This window comes from Macrobrachium nipponense, chromosome 37 (genome assembly GCF_015104395.2).
Source record: "Macrobrachium nipponense isolate FS-2020 chromosome 37, ASM1510439v2, whole genome shotgun sequence".
NCBI lineage: Eukaryota > Metazoa > Arthropoda > Malacostraca > Decapoda > Palaemonidae > Macrobrachium > Macrobrachium nipponense.
In genome coordinates this window covers 36,708,510-36,727,768 of record NC_061097.1, presented here as the reverse complement: position 1 = coordinate 36,727,768, position 19,259 = coordinate 36,708,510, and the positions used below count along the sequence as shown (strand labels likewise).

The window sequence follows — 19,259 nt, the reverse complement described above, 5'->3', positions numbered from 1 at the left end:
GAGAGAGAGAGAGAGAGACTAGGGTGGGGATGGCGCACCATTTTAGACATGACTGGCAACTTTGCTAATCTTATCATTGCACCATGAATCCATTTATTGCACCATGAATCCATTTATTTATAAAGAAGAAAAAAAACTAAATTCCGAGAAATTCTGACGTTATCAGAATGATAAAATCTTCGGCTACCGAAGTCGGCCCATTTTATATCAAATACACCAGAAGCTGAGTAATTTATTATAAAACAAGAAGTTTTTTTCTTTTTCTTTTTACGGTGACGATACAACGGAAATCGAATAATCTCATACGTTGTTCGTTTGCCAATCTGAAATATTTTTTTTTATTCGGTTTTATAGTGAAGGTCAGCCACCTTTCGCAGAAGTAAATGATAATACGTCTTCCCAGAATGAGCCTGAGTGATGAGTGTCATTGGAATTGCTGCCTCAAGCGTCATGCACCGGATGTACATCATGTACACGTACATTTGGTGCCGGAGCAGCCAAGTGTTCGGTGTAATGTTTGCCGTGAAACCACAGGATTTAATCACACTTAGTATATATTTAATAACGAGAACAATCGGTAAATGTTAGTTTGTGGGTTATATGCCAATCATCGATACAGACAATCAATCATTCGTAGTGCAAAAGTTACAGAGTTGATGGAAGACAAAGATATCGAGCGCTATTTCGCACCTAGTTCTCCGGTTCCATTTAGCTTCGTCCTTTAGGGACAGGCCACCCGCTACTCCGCGCCACCCTCTGCCTGCAGGCTGCAGCAAGTATGACATTATCTGCCATGTTATGCATTTTTTAGTTTCAGCCACAGTTTGGCTGTGACGTTATTAATATTTTTTTTTACAGAGAGATAAAGTTGTTAGTGTGTATACTGCCATTTTTTGAGTGATTGAGACTAAAAGATGAAATCGCATGCAATTCTCATCTCGTCTTATAGTGGGATAAATTCATATAGGCCTATATACGTCACGCAAACTCCCTCACCCCCCCCCCCTCTCTCTCTCTCTCTCTCTCTTCTGTACTGCATGTCTAATCATCAAAACCTTAATTGGTAATAGTCGAATCTTCGAATAAGAAAAATAAAAAATTACATTAAAAAAGAAGAATATTACTGAAATGAATCATCGTTGCTCGCTTGTTTCGCAATAGTACTTCTCCCGCTGGGTTTCCCGCATTCTCAAGCACAAAGAAGTCATCGAGATCGAGTTTGCATGAGTTGAAATATCTACATCGTGTCACCATTAAACCACAGTACTATCCTGTATAGAAGTAAACGAATATAGGCAGAAAAATGTGTTTCATGAAACCGATGAACGATAAAACCTACAAAATATGAAGGAGAGTTTTAATGGCGAAGGGAACCATGCCAACAGTATGCACCTCAAGTCGACAGTAGTTCACAGACGATGTGTTTTTGTGTGTGTTAGCAACATTGTCAAACTGTGCGATGTGAAACACTCTCTATCACTATAAACAATTAAAAGTCAGAGTTTTAAATAATGAATTTAAATGATTAGCTCAACGCTTCGATTGGGAAATAACAGAAAACAAACTATATCTGGCAACTGCACCATCCCTCAGACGCGTGCATTGAATCATTTCGATTTAAGTCACCAAACAGAGACAGAGACGACAGTCTTAGTCAAGATCCTCTTCAAGGTACAACTCGAGCTTGTCGGAAGCCATTTCATATAAATGAAACTATCTCGCTTCCTGCCTTTAAAAACATCCAGTTTCCGGACTCAATTCGCCGACACCGTGTGAAGAGAGGTAAATACGAGAGAAAATAAGAAGCTAATTTGTTTTTTTAATGGGTGTGCGTCATTTACCAGACTTGTCAAGTTAGCAACACGTGCATTCAGTCAAAGCCACCGGAAGTATCGATATTCTATAAAGTGCCTTGTTGATAACGTACAAGGCCTGTTGTGGACGACAGGACTCGGTCAGTTGCATCAGTACTTGGTAATTTGAAAATCAGGGTAGTCATGAGTACGAGTGAACTCAAATTCCGTGTTTTACCTAGATATTGCAAAAAGTGTTTCTCTGCAGTGTCTTCGAAAATGCTTAGGATAAAGTGAAAAGTAGTACGTGTTTTGGAATGCAGTGCATACAGTTTCTCATAAAAAAAAAAGTAGTGGCAAAGATTAGCTAAGTGTTGCTGGCCTCGGCAGTTTTGATAAACAAAAAGCACTTTTTTTCTTCTCGAAGTCAAAGGCCACTTTTGGTATTTTAATTTAATCTCGACCCCTTTATCACGAACTCGCTTATCCACAACATTTCTTAACCGGCCAGGCTGAGTACGTTATGTTACGGTACGATATTTCAGTTAACGTACGGTACGATAGTGGTACTGAAAATGGGTAGGTATGCCGTACCACCGGTACCATGCTTCTATCATGTAAAATTCGCAGGTGTCAGAATGTAGTTTTTAATATTTCGCATGTTTAATTATAGTAACTCTATCTCTCTCTCTCGTCTCTCTCTCTCTCTCTCTATCTCTCTCTCCTCTCTCTCTCTCTCTCTCTCTCTCTCTCTCTCTCTCTCTCTCTATCCAACCAGATGAGTATTTTGATTTTATAGTTATACAGTTATCACTTCTGGGAGCAATAATTATCGAAGACATTGTTTTATTACTGTTTGGTACGGGAATGTTCAATAAAATCTATATGAGCATTAAGATAGACAAATTTCCATTTGAGACAAATTTCCATTTGAAGAAAGTTAAAAGATAGAGAAATTTCCATTTGAAGAAAGTTAAAGGAATTTTGTGCCCCTTATTTTAACCCAAAATTATTACCTGCAGTCTGACAGCCGTAATAGATTAATTCAGCTGACGTGTCTGTCAAAAAGAAAAATCTATACCTATATATATATCTATATATAGATATATAATATATATTATATATATATATATATATATCTTTTATGTATATAATATATATTTGTATAGTTGTAATGAGCCAGTTAAAATATTATCAACACATCCCTTATTTTCTTTGCAATATATCATTTGTCAGTACTCATTCCTATTGTTTGTTAGCTAAAGGGGGAGGGGGATAATTTGCACCACAACATTCTTATAACAACCAGGACTTAATTCTATGCTTATCGACATAAAATCGTTATAACTTATCTATTAGTTTATGCATTTTTTAAAATCTTCCATTAACTCGTTGACAGCATTAGATTTTACGCGTCCAGCGCATATTGTTAATAGATTTGGTGTTAAGTATTTCTCTAATTCATCCATTTCTAATCGCAGTGGCTATTGTAACGTGAATTAATTTTTGAAATTCAAACGGTTTTGGATGCAAGTCAGTCACAGTGCGCGTGCGCAGTATCTGTTAGTTTTTTTTGTTTTTCACTTTTAAACTATTGGAACATATAATCTACCTTGACTTTCATAACAATAAATAGAAACTAAGCCTTATTTTTGTTCATTCATCCATCGTATTTACATGTTATTAGGTTACTGACATATTGATTAACCTCAGGGCGTCCATATAAACGCAAGCATTCCAACATGGCTACCGGAACCAAGACTCCAGGGAATTTCCAGGAACCTACGTCTACCTCGGGATCCGGGAAGTCGCCTCGAGAGGTCGTGGGTTTTTGGGGGACCAGGTTGAAGGTCACGGACGAGGAACGGGAGGTAATCACCATCGGACACGACGGATACGCGTCCGAGGAGCCAGCGAGACAAAATACTGCTCGCGGAGGAGGCAGTAAGAGGGGGCGAAATAAGGCGCCTACTTCAGCTACTGCTACAGGAGGAGCCGGTGAGTTGGATGAACATGTTTCTGCGAGGCGTTCAGAATTATATTTTTGGTAACGTTTCTCTCAGTTTTTATCCAAAGGGAGTTCAGACTTGCATTTTTGTCGTGTTTCTCAATTCGTATTTAAAATGGAGTTTAGGATTTGAGTTATGTTTCTCTATTACTGAAAACGAGGAATTCAGAATCGCATTATTGTCATGTTTCTCAGTTCTCACGTACAGTTCACCATTGGATTTTTGTAGCGTTTCGCATGTTAAATGTTGTTCAAGATTTTAATTATTTTTATTATACTATATTATCAAATATATAATATATCTATATATATATATATATTACATTTATTAAATGAATTTAATGAATTGTCTTACTAAAATCTTCAGTAAAAATGCTAACAAAACATAAAACGAACGCAAGTACAATCTAAAAAATTAATCACATAGTTATGTTTTGTCAGCGGTTATGTTTCGTTAGCATTTCTACGGAAGATTTTAGTAAGACAACTCATTTTATTGTAATTTCAGTGATTTCTCATCCATATATATATATATATATATTATATATACATACCTATTATATATATATATATATATATATATATATATATATATATGTGTGTGTGTGTGTGTGTGTGTGTGTGTGTGTGTGTGTTTGTGTGTTGCACATGAAGCCACATTGTAACAGCTGTTAATGACGGGTTTATACCTTGACAGGAAGGAAGGTAGAAGCACACACCACTCCAAATGCCTCGCCTAGAACAACAATGGTAAGCTTAAGCTATTCTTAGTGATGAGTAAATTTAACCATTTTGAAAAGTACAGGAATTCTGAAGGTAACGAGTACCTTAGGAAAATCTCTCTCTCTCTCTCTCTCCATGTAGGTGTGTGTGATATGATTATGGTGTTGTAATTGGTGTTATCGTTATTTCTAGTACTTTTATTGAGAGGATTATCAATAAAGTTTTTCTGATATGTAGCAGTAATTTATAGTCACATTACTGTATAGTATTTTTTTTATTACAGTAGTATGTATAATTTCTAATAGAAAAAGCCATAGGACCTTTATTATTATTATTACTATTATTATTACTATTATTATTATTGTTGTTGTTATTGTTATTATTATAAGTACTCCAAATAACTATTTGCTTTTTTATATTTTGCACGGTATTACCAGATCCAGGGGTGGTATATGGTCTGTGCTTGCATATTTTCCCGAAACCCTTAAGAAAATATTGATTTCTATATATTTTTGTCAAATCTTTGAGCTGAATATGTGAATAGAGAAAGCAGTCATATAAAGAATTAACTGGTTTTTTAATCCTTGTATCAACAATAATTGTATATAATGTATAACATTCCTGTCTTTAAGCTATAATAAGTTATTTTGATATTTCTATCGATAGTAAATAATGTGTAAGTCTTGCTGTTTGTATAAACAATAAATATATATAATGTATAACATTCCTGTCATGCAGATAGAATAAGTTTTTAATATTTCTATCAATAGTAGATAATTTATAACTCTTGTCTTGAAGATTTAACTTGTTTTTAGTATAACTGACTGACAGAAACGTATTTATGTAAATTCAATTCAGTATTCGAATTTCGTGTGTGATGTATATTTAAGTAGGGAACATTTGGTTTTCATTATACACCATCAGTAAGGCACCTTGGATATCAGATGAGGTTAGGATGCCACAGATTGTTTCTTCAGGGAGAGCCGATTAAGAAGTCAGTCGACAGAAACGGTAAAGATCCTTAAATATTTATATAACTTAAGCTACAGGTCTTATTGACCTTAAGTAGTAACCCAGCTAAATGCAGCCACTATTGGAACTTTACTTGAGAGCAAGTTACCAGCTGAGGCTTAGTGTAGTACTATAGTAGATTCACATCAACCGTGCATTTGATGTCTTGGCCGATCCCTTACAGCCAGTCAGGAACGTCGTAAGGGACTGGCCTAGACGTCAAATGCACGGTTCATGTGAATCTGCTATAGTACCAGCCAGTTCAGGAACAGATCAAGTAAAGTGACTTACACACCATTGATTTACTTTTGCTTATTTGTTTGAACTCGTTCAGATACTCTGGATGCAGGTTGAATTCTGTTATGGACATCAGAATTATTTCGTGTTCTTGCAATGGGATCTTAGCCTTTGTAGTGACAATCGTATCCAAAACGTGCTGAGAAGTTGAGAGGGCATTGTGCTCATCACAGTTACACCTCTGCATGTTTCTGATATTTCTGTTGTATATTTTTGTCTGGTAGATACTCTGTTGCTATCTACTTGCATTTTGTTTGTTTTGTAGTCCATGTTTGTTATTACCACCATCGTCTTGCTTTTCCCAGGGACCAGCAAACTCCTGGGACGACAAGCTCCTGCGGAAGCTCGTCCAGAACGGCAAGTGGAAGAAGACAGCCTGGCTCCCAGGCAGTGGTCGCCATATTAACGAGGGTCGGGACGCCTACGAGCCGTTCACTCACATCGTCAGAACTCTCCATCTAGAGGACGCTGTGCAGGTTCTGGCGACCAACAGGATGAAACCCAAGAGCCTGATAACATTCAGCAGCCTCCAGAATGGGACATTACCCAATGATCACCCTTGCAAGGAGCTGAAGGTGCTTTGGTTCTCGGCTCGCTTCAAGAGCGAGAATGAAGAGGACCCCAACTGGTATGGAAACGTTGAGTTTGCCGTTCCATGCCACCTTCTGCTGGAGATGTTCCAGCACTGCTTCTTGGTTGAGATCCTGACTACGCCCACTCACACGGTGTCTAGGGTTCTACTGACCAACACAGACTACTCTTCAGTGCTGCCTCACTACAACAGTAAGCAGCCTGGAGGGGGTTGGATGGTGAACCAAGATGGACACTTCGCCCTGCGTAAGTGCTCCCGCTACAGATTCAGGGGGACGAACATGTTTGATCACGTCTTGGAATTCATGCTAGAAGTCACTGCCAAAGACGAGAAGAAGATCTTGTCCAGTTGCAAACTCGACTTCAAGAACCACGAAGACGCCAGAGATACCAGGCAGGTCCACGTGTGCAACAGATACCAGCGCCTGAAGCAGTCCTGTCCAACTCCTTACACGTCCTTGGAAACTGCAGAGGCATTCCATAGTGGCCTTGAGAAAACGAAAGTAAACTGGAATAAGATATATCCAAAATTAACAGAGCATGCCAAACAGTGCTTGCCTGAAGCTGCGGCATAATGGCCAAAATTGGTAAAGTACGATTAACCTTGGTGTACAAGTTCATAAAGGTACACAAGAGTTAAAAATATTGAAAGTGCGTATTGGTAATACCCGTAAGCAAGTGTCATTAAATTGGGTAGCTACCAATACGATGAAAACTGGTACCTGAACATTAGCACAGTATTATGTAAAAAATGTACCTAAGTGTAAGCATTTATTATGAGTACTTAAGTGAAAGTACAGTAGTAATGAAAATGTGCTGACGTAAATGGTGTGATAATGGTTGAACTATATTGTGTACCTGCAAGTGGCATAAGGCTTATATTAGCACTTACAAGAAACACAGAAGTGAGAAAGCCCAACCATTATGTCACGTGAAGGATTATGTACGTGCACTTACAAGACAAGTAACTGAAGATTTGTTCTCATTGTCTGAGAATGGATAGCCACAATGAGTACATAATTCAGTTTGAATTTTGACACTTCCACACCAGCAGAAAAAGCTACTCAGGTTCTGATAATTTTAGTTCCATTTTGTCATCTGGGTAGTCTTCAAGCTGCAGTAGAATTTCCACTTTCGCCGAATATTGTAGCGAAGACTTTTTATTTTATATGTATCCATGTAGTACCTCAATGGTAGAATTTCCACTTTTGCTGCTGATTGCAACAAAGACTTTTATTGGTTATGTATCCCTGTACCTCAGAATCCATAGTTTTTATTCAATTTAAGATAATTTTTTTTTATTCAAGTTCCCTAGTTACTTAGTTCAATTTGAAAAAATAATAAAGTTCAGTTTGTTGTCTTGAATTATTAATGCCTCCTCTGAAGTGGTTTTGGTGTTCAATAATAGACTTAATAAATAACCCACCATTTAAAAATAGACAAGGTAAAGCATTCAGAAAACAGGAAATTTTATTGGTGTTCACTCACTATGTCATAAGATATGTAGTAAATTAAGTCCAATATTCAACCTTAGAATTATGTTACAAGTGGCATTTGTTTTTACCAAGGCCGCCTTTGGCATTGCTAGCTGCGACATCTTTCATTCCATTTACTGTACCTCCGTTCATATTCTTTCTTTTATCTTACTGTCCACCTTTTCGTAGCAATTGATTTATAGTGCGCCTCCTTTTACACCTTCAAGATCTTTTTACTCTCAATTTCCGTTGGTGTCCCAGTGCTTGGCATGTGTGCCTCAAGTCTATGAATCAGTCAATTTTTGACAAAAGACTTATTATTCAACCCTGAAAACAGTTTGTATGCTCTGTTGAAATTTGGTCTTGGCTAACATTTCAGGTTGTGCACTTTCGTGATGTTTGATAACTTATCACAAATTTTGTGACTCGTCTTTTGTTTCAATCAATAGGGGATTAGTGCTGTTGGTGCACTGCATGTTATGAGCTGCACCGTAGTCACTACCAAGTGTTTGCAGTATTCCCTAGACACTGCTTCACGTACTTTTTAGCCTTTTCCTTTATCTCCCACTAAAGAAAAGAAGTCTGACATTTAACGGTTACTTCTTAGTGCAGAATTGCGGGGTTTTCTCCGTTTCACTTTCATATCCAGATACTTCCAAGTCTTGCTCTTTCGTCTCAACGTCAGCTCCAGGAGTTTCATACTATACGACTTTTCTTGCTTTATTCCACAGTATTATGGCGGTGGATGTACAGTATTACTCTGCCCTAGTGGCTAGGTCTTGCAAGTAGATACCATGTGCCCATTCAGAGCCCCGATTCCCCCCCCCCTTTTTTTTTCATGTCTAAACCGCCCTTAAACATATTACCATAATTGTTGCCATGAGTGATGAAAGTCGTTCTATTAATTCTTCAGCTTGGTCTGTAGGTTGCCAGTACTCTATAGGTTTCCTCATTTTTTAGAATGATATTCACCAAGCAGAGCAAATAAGTCCGCTAGACATCTCTCAACTCGTGTTAGAATTCTTGGCTAAATTTGCACATTTGACAATGTTCTCGACGTGGTTCGGAAGTCACGTAAAGCCGTTGGTCCCGTTGTTGAATAACCACTGGTTCCGTGCAACGTAAAAGCACCCAAACAAAAAATGCTGGGAAGCAAAGGCCCTCAGTCAAATTCTGCCGGCCGCGTCTCCTGTATCTGGTTGTCCATAAATTGCCAACCTCGCTGCTTATTCCAGTAGTGAGGCGCCGTAACCAACCAACCTGGTCCTTTCAAAGTTTCAGCTCTCCTAGTTACCATGGGGACACAGCTGACATTTTCTCATACTGTTCTCCCAGGAATTTGTGCGAAGGACATTTCCAAACCATCTCTGTCAACATTACATACGAAGAAATATTGATTTTTGCTGCTGACCCAGAGCTAACAGCCGAATCTGAAGGCCAAAGTAACAAAGCCCATGTTGACTGCCCCCTCGATATGGGACCACCTGGACGTGGTGAGGGGTCCCTTGAACCCCAGGAATTAGTTCCCAGGTTTGAGTCCAAGTCTCATATTTTTTGTATATTTTCATTTTGAGTAATATTGCGGAATTTTCCACCTGTAAAATTTATTGGACCTGACGAATGGGAAAAGATATGGCGGGGATTAGGTTTATATCCGAAGATAAATAGGGGGAGCTGTGGTAGGATCATCAACTACCCAATAATGTTCGGACACAAGAGATATCAGATTGATAACTCAAGGGCAGAGGTATTCTTCAGGGCTGGACCACGGATCCCCGTGGGGTCTGGTCCTGGGGACATAGGACTCTCGGCATTCTTTCCGGTTTGCCCATACCATGGTTAGGGTGAGGATGATTGTATTCTTGTTATATTCCTAACGTCTCGGCGGTGTAGTTGGTATAGTATCAGCGTTCCATCTCGGTGGTCACGGGTTCGATTCTCGGCCATTCCGTTGAGGTGTGAGAGATGTGTATTTTTGGTGAGGTTCGGAAGTCACGTAAAGCCGTTGGTCCCGTTGCTGAATAACCACTGGTTCCATGCAACGTATAAGCACCATACAAACAAACAAACAGCAGTCCTAGCATTGCGGGTTTAGCTTACACTTGCGCCACTCTAACCATGTGCTATCCCCAGTGGGATAGGGTAGGGAAGCGGACATTTGTGAGTCGGCTCTCACTTGTGCCATTGGTGGAAGAATAAACTTTATGAAAGGGTGTTGATTTTTTTTCAATATTTTCATGTTTAATTTTTTATTTTTTATATATAGCTTATATGACTAGTAACCATAAGGATTCTAGTACCCCTGGTCCCTTTCATGGAAGCGCCTCAGTGGCGTGGTTGGTATGGTGTTTGCGTCCCACCTCGGTGGTCGCGGGTTCGATTCTCGTCCATTCCATTGAGGAGTGAGAGATGTGTATTTCTGGTGATAGAAATTCACTCTCGACGTGGTTCGCAAGTCACGTAAAGCCGTTGGTCCCGTTGCTGAATAACCACTGGTTCCATGTAACGTAAAAGCACCATACAAGCAAGCAAGCAAACCCTTTGATGATGATTTGGCACAGATGACGACCCGTGACACGAACTTGGCCGTGGATATGGAATGCTCCAGTGGTGATACTACCTCTCAGGGTAGTCATCCTAAATTGAAAAGAAACCATTGTGGGAACACAGTAGATAGTTTGAGGGTTTTGCATGTAAAGCACATTCCCTTGGAATGTGACTATGAGACGCTCTCTCTCTTTCGTTTGGTAGTTTTGGCAAAATAGAAGAGACGAAGATGAACTTTGATGAAAGTGAGAAAATGGGAGGCATGGCTGATTTTTGGAAAACATGAAGCTGCACTCAAAGCCAGCAGCAACAATAATATAAAGATTTGTAAAAAGATTGTCAAGGGAGCACTGACCGACAGGGCCCCTAAAAATATGGATGCTTACAGACTATCACAATGGGTACAAGTGGCTCAGCCAAATTTTGAATGACGATGCCACTTTTGAAAGAACACCCAAACCTCCAATGAGGTTGGTAGTATCTGCTAGGGAGGAAAATTTTAATTACTACAACTTTAGCAAATACATCCAAAAAAAAAAAAAATGTTGGCTGTATTGACATGGGGAACATCTCAAGGTTTGGCAAAGGCAGTGTCCTAATTCATGCAAAATCAAAGAGACAGTCATACATGCTAAGCGCCTCAGTGGCGTGGTTGATATGGTGTTGGCATCCCACCTCGGTGTTCACGGGTTCGATTCTCGGCCATTCCATTGAGGAGTGAGAGGTGTGTATTTCTGGTGATAGAAATTCACTCTCGACGTGGTTCGGAAGTCACATAAAGCCTTTGGTCCCGTTGCTGAATAACCACTGGTTCCATGCAACGTAAAAGCACCATACAAAAAAAAAAAAAAAAAAGTCATACATGCTGACAATGAAGAAATTCGAGAAAGATGATATAAAAGATATTAGACCGCACATGAATTTTAGTTATGGAAAAGGAGTGGTATTCGATAGAGACCTTTGTGAACTGACAGAAAGAGAAATATTAAAAATCAGTCCAACTTCTGTGTGGAAGGTAAGAAAAGTTCATAGGCAACTATGGTCATTTTAACGTTTGAGGACTCTGATGTACCATCTTGCATCAATTTTGGAAATGAAAGGGTCAAAGTCAAACCATTTTTATCAAAACTTCTGCAGTGCTACAACTGTTTTCAATGTGACCATCCATCCAGATTCTGCAAAAACAAAGCCCGTAATAATTGCTCGGCTCCTGAACACGGTCCTTGTTCGAAACTGCCAAAATGTATTAATTGTGAAGAGAATCATACCCCAATCAATAAAAAGTGCAGCCAATATAAATATGAAGAGGCAGCTATATGTAAAGCTAATGCTGAACATAAAAGTATTAGTTACGCCAGGAAGTTAATTGGTCAGACAAAGACTTATGCTATGGCTCTAAATTCCGTAGCCCCTATAAAAACTCAAGTCAACAACGTAGCACCTTTACCTGCAGTAAAAGCAAGAACTACTGCGTAAAAGCAATAACTACTGAGTAAAAGCAAGAACTACTGAAACCCAGTCATCTGATCTAGGTGATCGGCCGGCTAGGGTTGAAGCACCCCTATCTAAGAAAGCTGTGCGTGCTGACATAGACTTATCTCCAATTGATGAAATGCTCCCTGTGTCTGTCCCATCTCTTCAGCAAGAAACCCTTGAAGAAATGGAACAAGAACAAACTAGAGGGCCAAATAGAGAGAGAGAACTCCTTCATCCTCTCCTCCATCTGCTCAAAGAATGGAGATTTACCCCATAAAAAACAACTCAGTGGTCGCGGGTTCGATTCTCGGCCATTCCATTGAGGAGTGAGAGATGTGTATTTCTGGTGATAGAAGTACACTCTCGACGTGGTTCGGAAGTCACGTAAAGCCGTTGGCCCCGTTGCTGAATAACCACTGGTTCCATCCAATGTAAAAACACCATAAAAGAAACAAACAAAACAACCCTATAAAAAATGTAACAACAGTGAAGCCAACAGTGAGGATGCTCCTGCCCCTGAAACAACCAAGGAATCAAGTTTCTTGGATAAAAAGAAAAGTTGAATTTCCCTTGGTAGATCCTAGCACTAAAATTCAATCTAGACATTTTACAATGGAACTGTAAAGGACTAAGGACTCGTTCAGAAATTCTAAAAGTATTACTGAGTGAGCATAACCCAGGGGTTGTATGTCTTCAAGGAACTAAATTGGGGGATTCAGTATACAATCCAGGTGTAAACTATGAAATCTATAAAATGAACCCCACTTTTGACAATGAAATCACAATCTGCTCTCTTTACCTTCCCCCAAGATGTAGGTTCACTCTTGGGGACATTCAAGGTTTAATCAATCAACTTCCTCCTCCTTTTTTACTACTTGGTGATTTTAATTCTCACAATCCGCTTTGGGGTGGAGATTTTTTAGACACAGAGGGTAGGATCATTGATGACATTGTTAATAATAATGATCTTACACTTTTCAATGATGGTACTCTAACATACCATAATCTTTACACAGGTGGTTCATCTGCTATAGACTTGAGCATTTGCTCTTCTTTCTGTCTATCTTGATTTTAATTGGTCTGTGGTTGAGTTTCTACATGACAGTGATCACTTTCCCATTCATTTCAAGTTTGTGAGAAATGACCCCTCGAATTATCCTATCAAATGGAAGGAAAAGGAAGCAGATTGGGTCAAATTTCAGGAAGGGATTAACCTATCCTAGGAATTTGAATCCTTCAAATGCCATACAAAGGGTTATGAGTACTTTGCCTCCGAAATATTAAATAGTGCTGAAAACTCAACACCTAAGACCAAAGGGAAACCACACAGACCTGCTGTTCCTTGGTGGAATAAAACCTGTGGTTCTTTGAGGAAAATTACCAGGAAATGTTACAGGCGTTATAAATCCAGTCAGTCTGCAACAGCAAAATCTATTTACCAACGAGCTATGGCTCTACAGCGAAAATATTTTTAAAAAGTAAAGAGGGAATCCTGTTTTTTTTATATAAATGGCTTAAATTCCAAGACCCCAACCAGACTGATCTGGAAAAAGATTACAAAGCTAAGTGGCAAATACGTTCCAACACCAACACCCTGTTTGAAAATCAATGGAGACCTTGTCACCAAGCGTAATGAAGTTGCTGAAAAACTGGGTGAGCGTTTCTCTGAAGTATCGAGTTCCAGGAACTATTCAACTCGTTTCCAGAATATTAGGAATTCAGCCATCTCCCATAATTTAAATTCTGGAAATGGTGACTCTTATAATTCCAAGTTAACTTTGAGGGAATTAAGGGATGCTCTGTCATCATCTGTATCAGCATCCCCTGGGAATGGTAACATCCTTTATAGCATGCTGAAAAGTCTTGCAGATTCGGCTAAATCTTATCTCCTTAAAATCTTTAACAAAATATGGGAAACTGGTATTCTCCCCGCTTCTTGGAAGATTGCAATCATTGTTCCCATTAAAAAAACCATTGAAAGATCCTCATCTTCCTACAAGCTATCGGCCAATATCTCTTACAAATTGTGTATGCAAATTGTTTGAGAAAATGTCGAATTCTAGATTGATGTGGCACCCAGAAAAAATGGTTTGTTATCATCTGTCCAATTTGGATTTAGGAGAAATCGCTCTACTCCGGACCCACTAATAAGATTATCAACCCAAATTCAGCAAGGTTTCTCAAAACTCTTGTCAGACTATAGGAGTCTTCTTCGACCTCGAAAAAGCTAATGACACTACTTGGCGTTTTGGTAATATTAAGCGGCTTCATGACATGGGAATACGAGGTAATATATTAAATTTCATCAGGTCATTTCTAAGTGATAGACACATTAATGTTAGAATTGGAAACACCTTGTCTAATGCTTTTGAGCTGGAGGAGGGTGTCCCACAAGGCAGTGTGTTGAGTGTCACTTTATTGCTGTGGCTATAAATAGCATTGTTGAATGTGTCTCCTCCAGTAAAGACATCTTTGTTCGTGGATGACCTTGCTATTTATGTCACTAGTTATGATGCTATTGCAACTTGTAATTTCCTGCAAAAGTCAGTTAATTCAGTCAGCAATTGGGCTGCTGACAATGGCTTTCGATTCTCCCGTAACAAAACTGTAGCAGTTCGTTTTACTAGGTGTACTCGAAAGGAAACCATCCCAAACATTAGGCTGAAAGACACACTAATAACATATGAGGAGGAGGTGAAGCTTTTAGGGATGATTTTTGATAAGAAACTAACATGGGGTAGTCATATTGACTCTTTGAAAATTAAGGTGAAGAAGTCCCTTAACATTTTAAAAGTAGTTTCAGGTTTTAATTGGGGTGCTGATAAGAGGTCACTTTTACGGTTATATGACTCTCTATGTAAATCAAAGCTTGATTATGGATGCCAAGTCTACTCTTCAGAAAGTGCAAGCAAACTTAAGGAGTTGGATATAGTTCATCATGCTGGTTTGAGAATATGCTCTGGTGCATTCAAAACATCCTCCAGTTGAAAGCTTATCTACCGACACAGAAGAGCTCCCTCTAGACTTACGTTGAGAGGCACTGGGACTGCGGTATATGTTCAAACCAAGAGGTTCCCCAGAAAACCCTGCAGCATCTATTCTTAACCAAAACGATCCACAGCAGTTTGCAAATGCTAGAGCATCCAAGCCTTTTCATGTGAGAAATAAGGCAATACATTGTTCTAAGTTGCCTCCTTGGTTGACCCCAGAACCATCAGTCTGTCAAAAAGCTGTGGTTAAAATATCTGTTAATGTCCAAGAAGTGAAGGCTCGTTTTCTCGATCATGACCAAAAGCATTCGGGTTCTGCTAAACTTTTCACTGATGGATCAAAGACATCAAGTGGTGTTGGTTGTGCTGTTGTTCCTGGTAATAACTCATATGCGGGCAGACTTTCAAATAATGCGTCCATTTTTACAGCTGAATTAACTGCATTAGCCAAATGTCTTGAGATTGTTTCTACTCTACAGGGTAATAATTTCACCATATGCTCAGATTCTTATAGTGGACTAATGGCCATTAAGCAATATAACCCTAAACATCCCGAATGGTTATATAGGCTTGTTTCCAAGTTCAAATCAGTCCATTTTTGCTGGGTTCCTGTCCATGTAGTAGGTATTGGTGGTAACGAACTTGCTGACCATGAAGCAAGAGATGTCATTACTAAAGAAGACATTCTCTTCCACCATATTCCTTCTACTGACATGAAATGGACTATTCGTTCATATGTTACAAATAAATGGCAAGCACGTTGGTCGTCTCCCCATCTGACCATCAGTAAAAAGTACAGGAAGATCAGACAAAGTATTGAACATTGGCCATCTGGATTCCAACAAAATCGTAGGGTAGAAACTGTATTATGTCGTCTAAGAATTGGCCATATACTCGATTGACCTACCGATTCCTCTTGGAGGGGGTAACTACACCAGTCTGTATGCAGTGTGACTCTCCTCTTACTGTGGAACACATTATATTACATTACCATAGGTATTCTGCAGCACGACAGAGACATGGGTTAGTGGGCAGGGATAGAGAAGAACTGCTTGGTCCGGATGTAGCTGTTAAGGATTCCTAAGAGACATTAACCTTTTTAATGAAATTTAATAATGACCTCCCGGTACGTTGCAAAGTGTAGTGTATACACTAGAAGTTGTTTATATAAGCATGCTTATATGAATATGAGTATGTGTATGGTATATGTATGTATACATTTTTTATTCTTGTTTGCACACTCGAAATGCGAAGTTATCATTTTTATGGCGGATATTCGTTTTTACTATAGTTTTAAAATCACCTGTATTTGATTTAATTTATAAAATCATCAACATAAATATTCATGTCAATCCAATTTCATTATAGAGCTGAATAATCGCTATGGATTCCAGTGCTTCGCTTCAAGCCTTTTAAATTTCATATTTCATTTCCTTTCATATTCTCTTTCCCTCTAAACGTTCCGCCCCGCCGTTATAACAATTGATTCGTAGTACAACTGCTTTAAGGTTTTCCTCTAGTACACCTCTCGAGTCTTTATAGCCAATTTCCGTTTCTGCGCTGAATGACCTCATAGCTCCCGGTGCTTGGCCTAAATTGTATGGCAAACTATAGCTGGTTCACTTAAGGTAGATTCCTGGATGAGCGAGCCGTTTGCTTACGAGACGTTTGTTTGGCGGCCGCTGATTGGCTGGTACCGGGAGGTAGGCAGCTCCCAGCCAATCAGCGCCCGCCAAGCAAACGTCTCGTAGGCATAGGGCTCACCCAAGAATCTACCTCAAGTGAACCAGCTTTTTTTTTTATATAGTAATTGGTGAAGCGATGTGGGATCAAGGAGCTGGAAAATCCCTGTTCCAGCGACCCAGATGGTTTGAACAAGTGGAAAGGGATGAGACACTCTCTCTTAATGAAAAACCTCCCGAGGAGTTGCCTCAGAATTGACTTGTAGCCATGGAAATGATCTTGCCTATTATCAAAGAAATAAGACTTTCTGCTGTTTGAATACTTGACACCCACATTATACCTATAACTGTGGTATCCTTTTCATCTTTATGAAATATTAAGTATTATGGTCAGAATAAAATCTCATTAGGCCTAAGGATGCTTCAAGCCTTTCCCCTCACACTTTCTGTACCCGTACAGGCATCATTAAGTTGATAGCAGCTTGTATTAGACAGTTTAGGTTTGTTGCAAGTTTCTGTAAAGCTCAATTCAACATGAAGCAGGGTCGTTGGGCCTGTAATTTACTCTTCTCTACTAACGGGGCTTGAGACTGACTCAGATCAAATCATTTCAAAGAAAATCATTTATGTATTTTACGTAGCAACTCGAGTGTGCTCTCTCTCTCTCATTCTACACACATACACTACATACATACATATATATATATAATATATATATATATATATCTATATATGTGTGTGTGTGTGTGTGTGTGTGTGTGTGTGTGTGTGTGTGTGTGGGCGTGAACCGGCCGCACACACGTATACAAGGAAAAGTCGGTTCATTATCAACGTCACTTATTTTCGTGTACGTGCATTCTTGCATATATCCTTATGCTATCTTACGACAGCCAAATTTCCAAAGGATATTTCCTCGTCCTTCAAGGATAATGTCCCATGACTCGGAAGGAGAACCGACAGGAAAGCTCAGTGAATGGGAGGAAAATCCCTCTTAAATTCAGGACTGGAACGAAATATTTGACATGAACATTATTACGGACACAATTTATGACGGACTGCATAACGCAGCAGCGTAGATGCATTGCAATTTGCCGTAAACTTCGAAGACGTAACATATGGCGTCCTTTCGGTCCAGATCCGTAATGCCGATTTTAAGATTTGACGGCCCACGAACCTCCTCCTCCGCCTTCAGCGGAAACGACCAAGAAAATGGCGCTCCCGAATGCTCTCTCGGATACAGATCCCGGATAGTCCTGATGACACAAGACCTAATCAGGCTCCCGTGTGTCATTCATTTAAAAGAGAATCTACTCCGTCACCCATTATAACAAAAGAAGAGCGTATCTTACCAAAGATCTTCTCTGGAGAAGCGTGACAAAGATATAGAAGGAAGAATGAACAACCTGGAAATTTATAGGGAGCTTTTTCGATTCATCGCACGATCATGTAATCTGTACGGAATAATCACATCAATTTTGATTTATATAGTTTAAGCCTTTCTTAGTTTGCCTTGATAAAAACGATCATTGAAAATTAAAGGTTTCTGCAAATTAATGCTCCCCAGACCAATTATTATCGAGAACTGACTAAGGTATCTCAGATTCTTAACCATCAGATCTCAAGATAGTCTCACACTTCATCTTGAATAAAACTATATTCCTCCTGCATCTGCAATGCCAAAATAGGCCAGCGACTTATATTCTGCAAGTTTCCACAACCTTCCACCTCTCTGATCGAGCGCGAGATGGCTTTAGAATGTTAAAGAAAAAAATAATTTCCTTGAGCAGTTCCATAACACTGGTTGTAGGTACGGAGGGTCGGGTGACCACGCTTAGGTGAAACGAGATTATCTAACTCCATCCATCAAGATGAATTATGACGATATCATTATCTATGACACATTAAATTATATACGTTATCGCCCTGCTTAGCAGAGGATATAATGCATATACAATAATTATATTGCATACAAGTTTATTACCATCGCGGACTCATCTTGTCTATCTTAGCAACCATAGAGGTTATTTCCTGACTGCAGCTGGCCATGATCTCAAGATAAACTACAGATAACAGTATCATATGGTTCTCTAGAAAATGTAGGGTTAATTAGAAACCTAGCCATGGCGGGGGATAAATGAAGAGGCTAGACAGAGCGCAGACGGTAAACTCCGAATGAAAATACCATTGATTTTCACTCTACGGCGCAAACTTCGTTCGCGTGAGCGATACGAGATACGAGTCACGTACTACGTTGACATTCAGGAAAAAAAGTGTACCCAGCCATTTCGCCATCCCAATATGCTTTTCCCCCTTCCATAAAACGTTATCGGAGGGAGCCTGGTACAGTAGTACCCGATCCGGCTGCCCATCTCGGGCAAATTAAGTTTGGGCGAAACAAAATAAAACTGGCTAACTATTTCGTGAAAGTTCTCCGTAGCATTTGCATGAATTCGCTGTCTTGCACGGGTTCTTAAGCTTTCATTACATTCGTTAACGCGCTTATGATTTTCTTCGTAAGTTCTTACGGGCACGTAAGACGATCGGAAGAGGAGCATATATCTTTTGGATGAATCAAAATGCAGTAGAATTTCCTGTTCCCCCGGAATAATAAGTCCCAAACTGAAAATCATCGACCTTCAGGCACAATTTGCTACGCCTAGCTGACT

At 39.4% G+C, this 19,259-nt stretch overlaps 1 protein-coding gene across 1 annotated transcript; it reads left to right on the top strand.

Moving 5' to 3' along the window:
- The first annotated feature begins 1,604 nt into the window (after window positions 1-1,604).
- LOC135209136 (uncharacterized) lies at window positions 1,605-7,782 on the top strand. The gene is made up of 4 exons (XM_064241788.1): window positions 1,605-1,782; window positions 3,507-3,791; window positions 4,499-4,551; window positions 6,138-7,782. The coding sequence occupies exons 2-4, from the start codon at window positions 3,536-3,538 to the stop codon at window positions 6,996-6,998; spliced, it is 1,170 nt and encodes a 389-aa protein (XP_064097858.1). The 5' UTR covers window positions 1,605-1,782; window positions 3,507-3,535; the 3' UTR covers window positions 6,999-7,782.
- The last annotated feature ends 11,477 nt before the right edge of the window (window positions 7,783-19,259 follow it).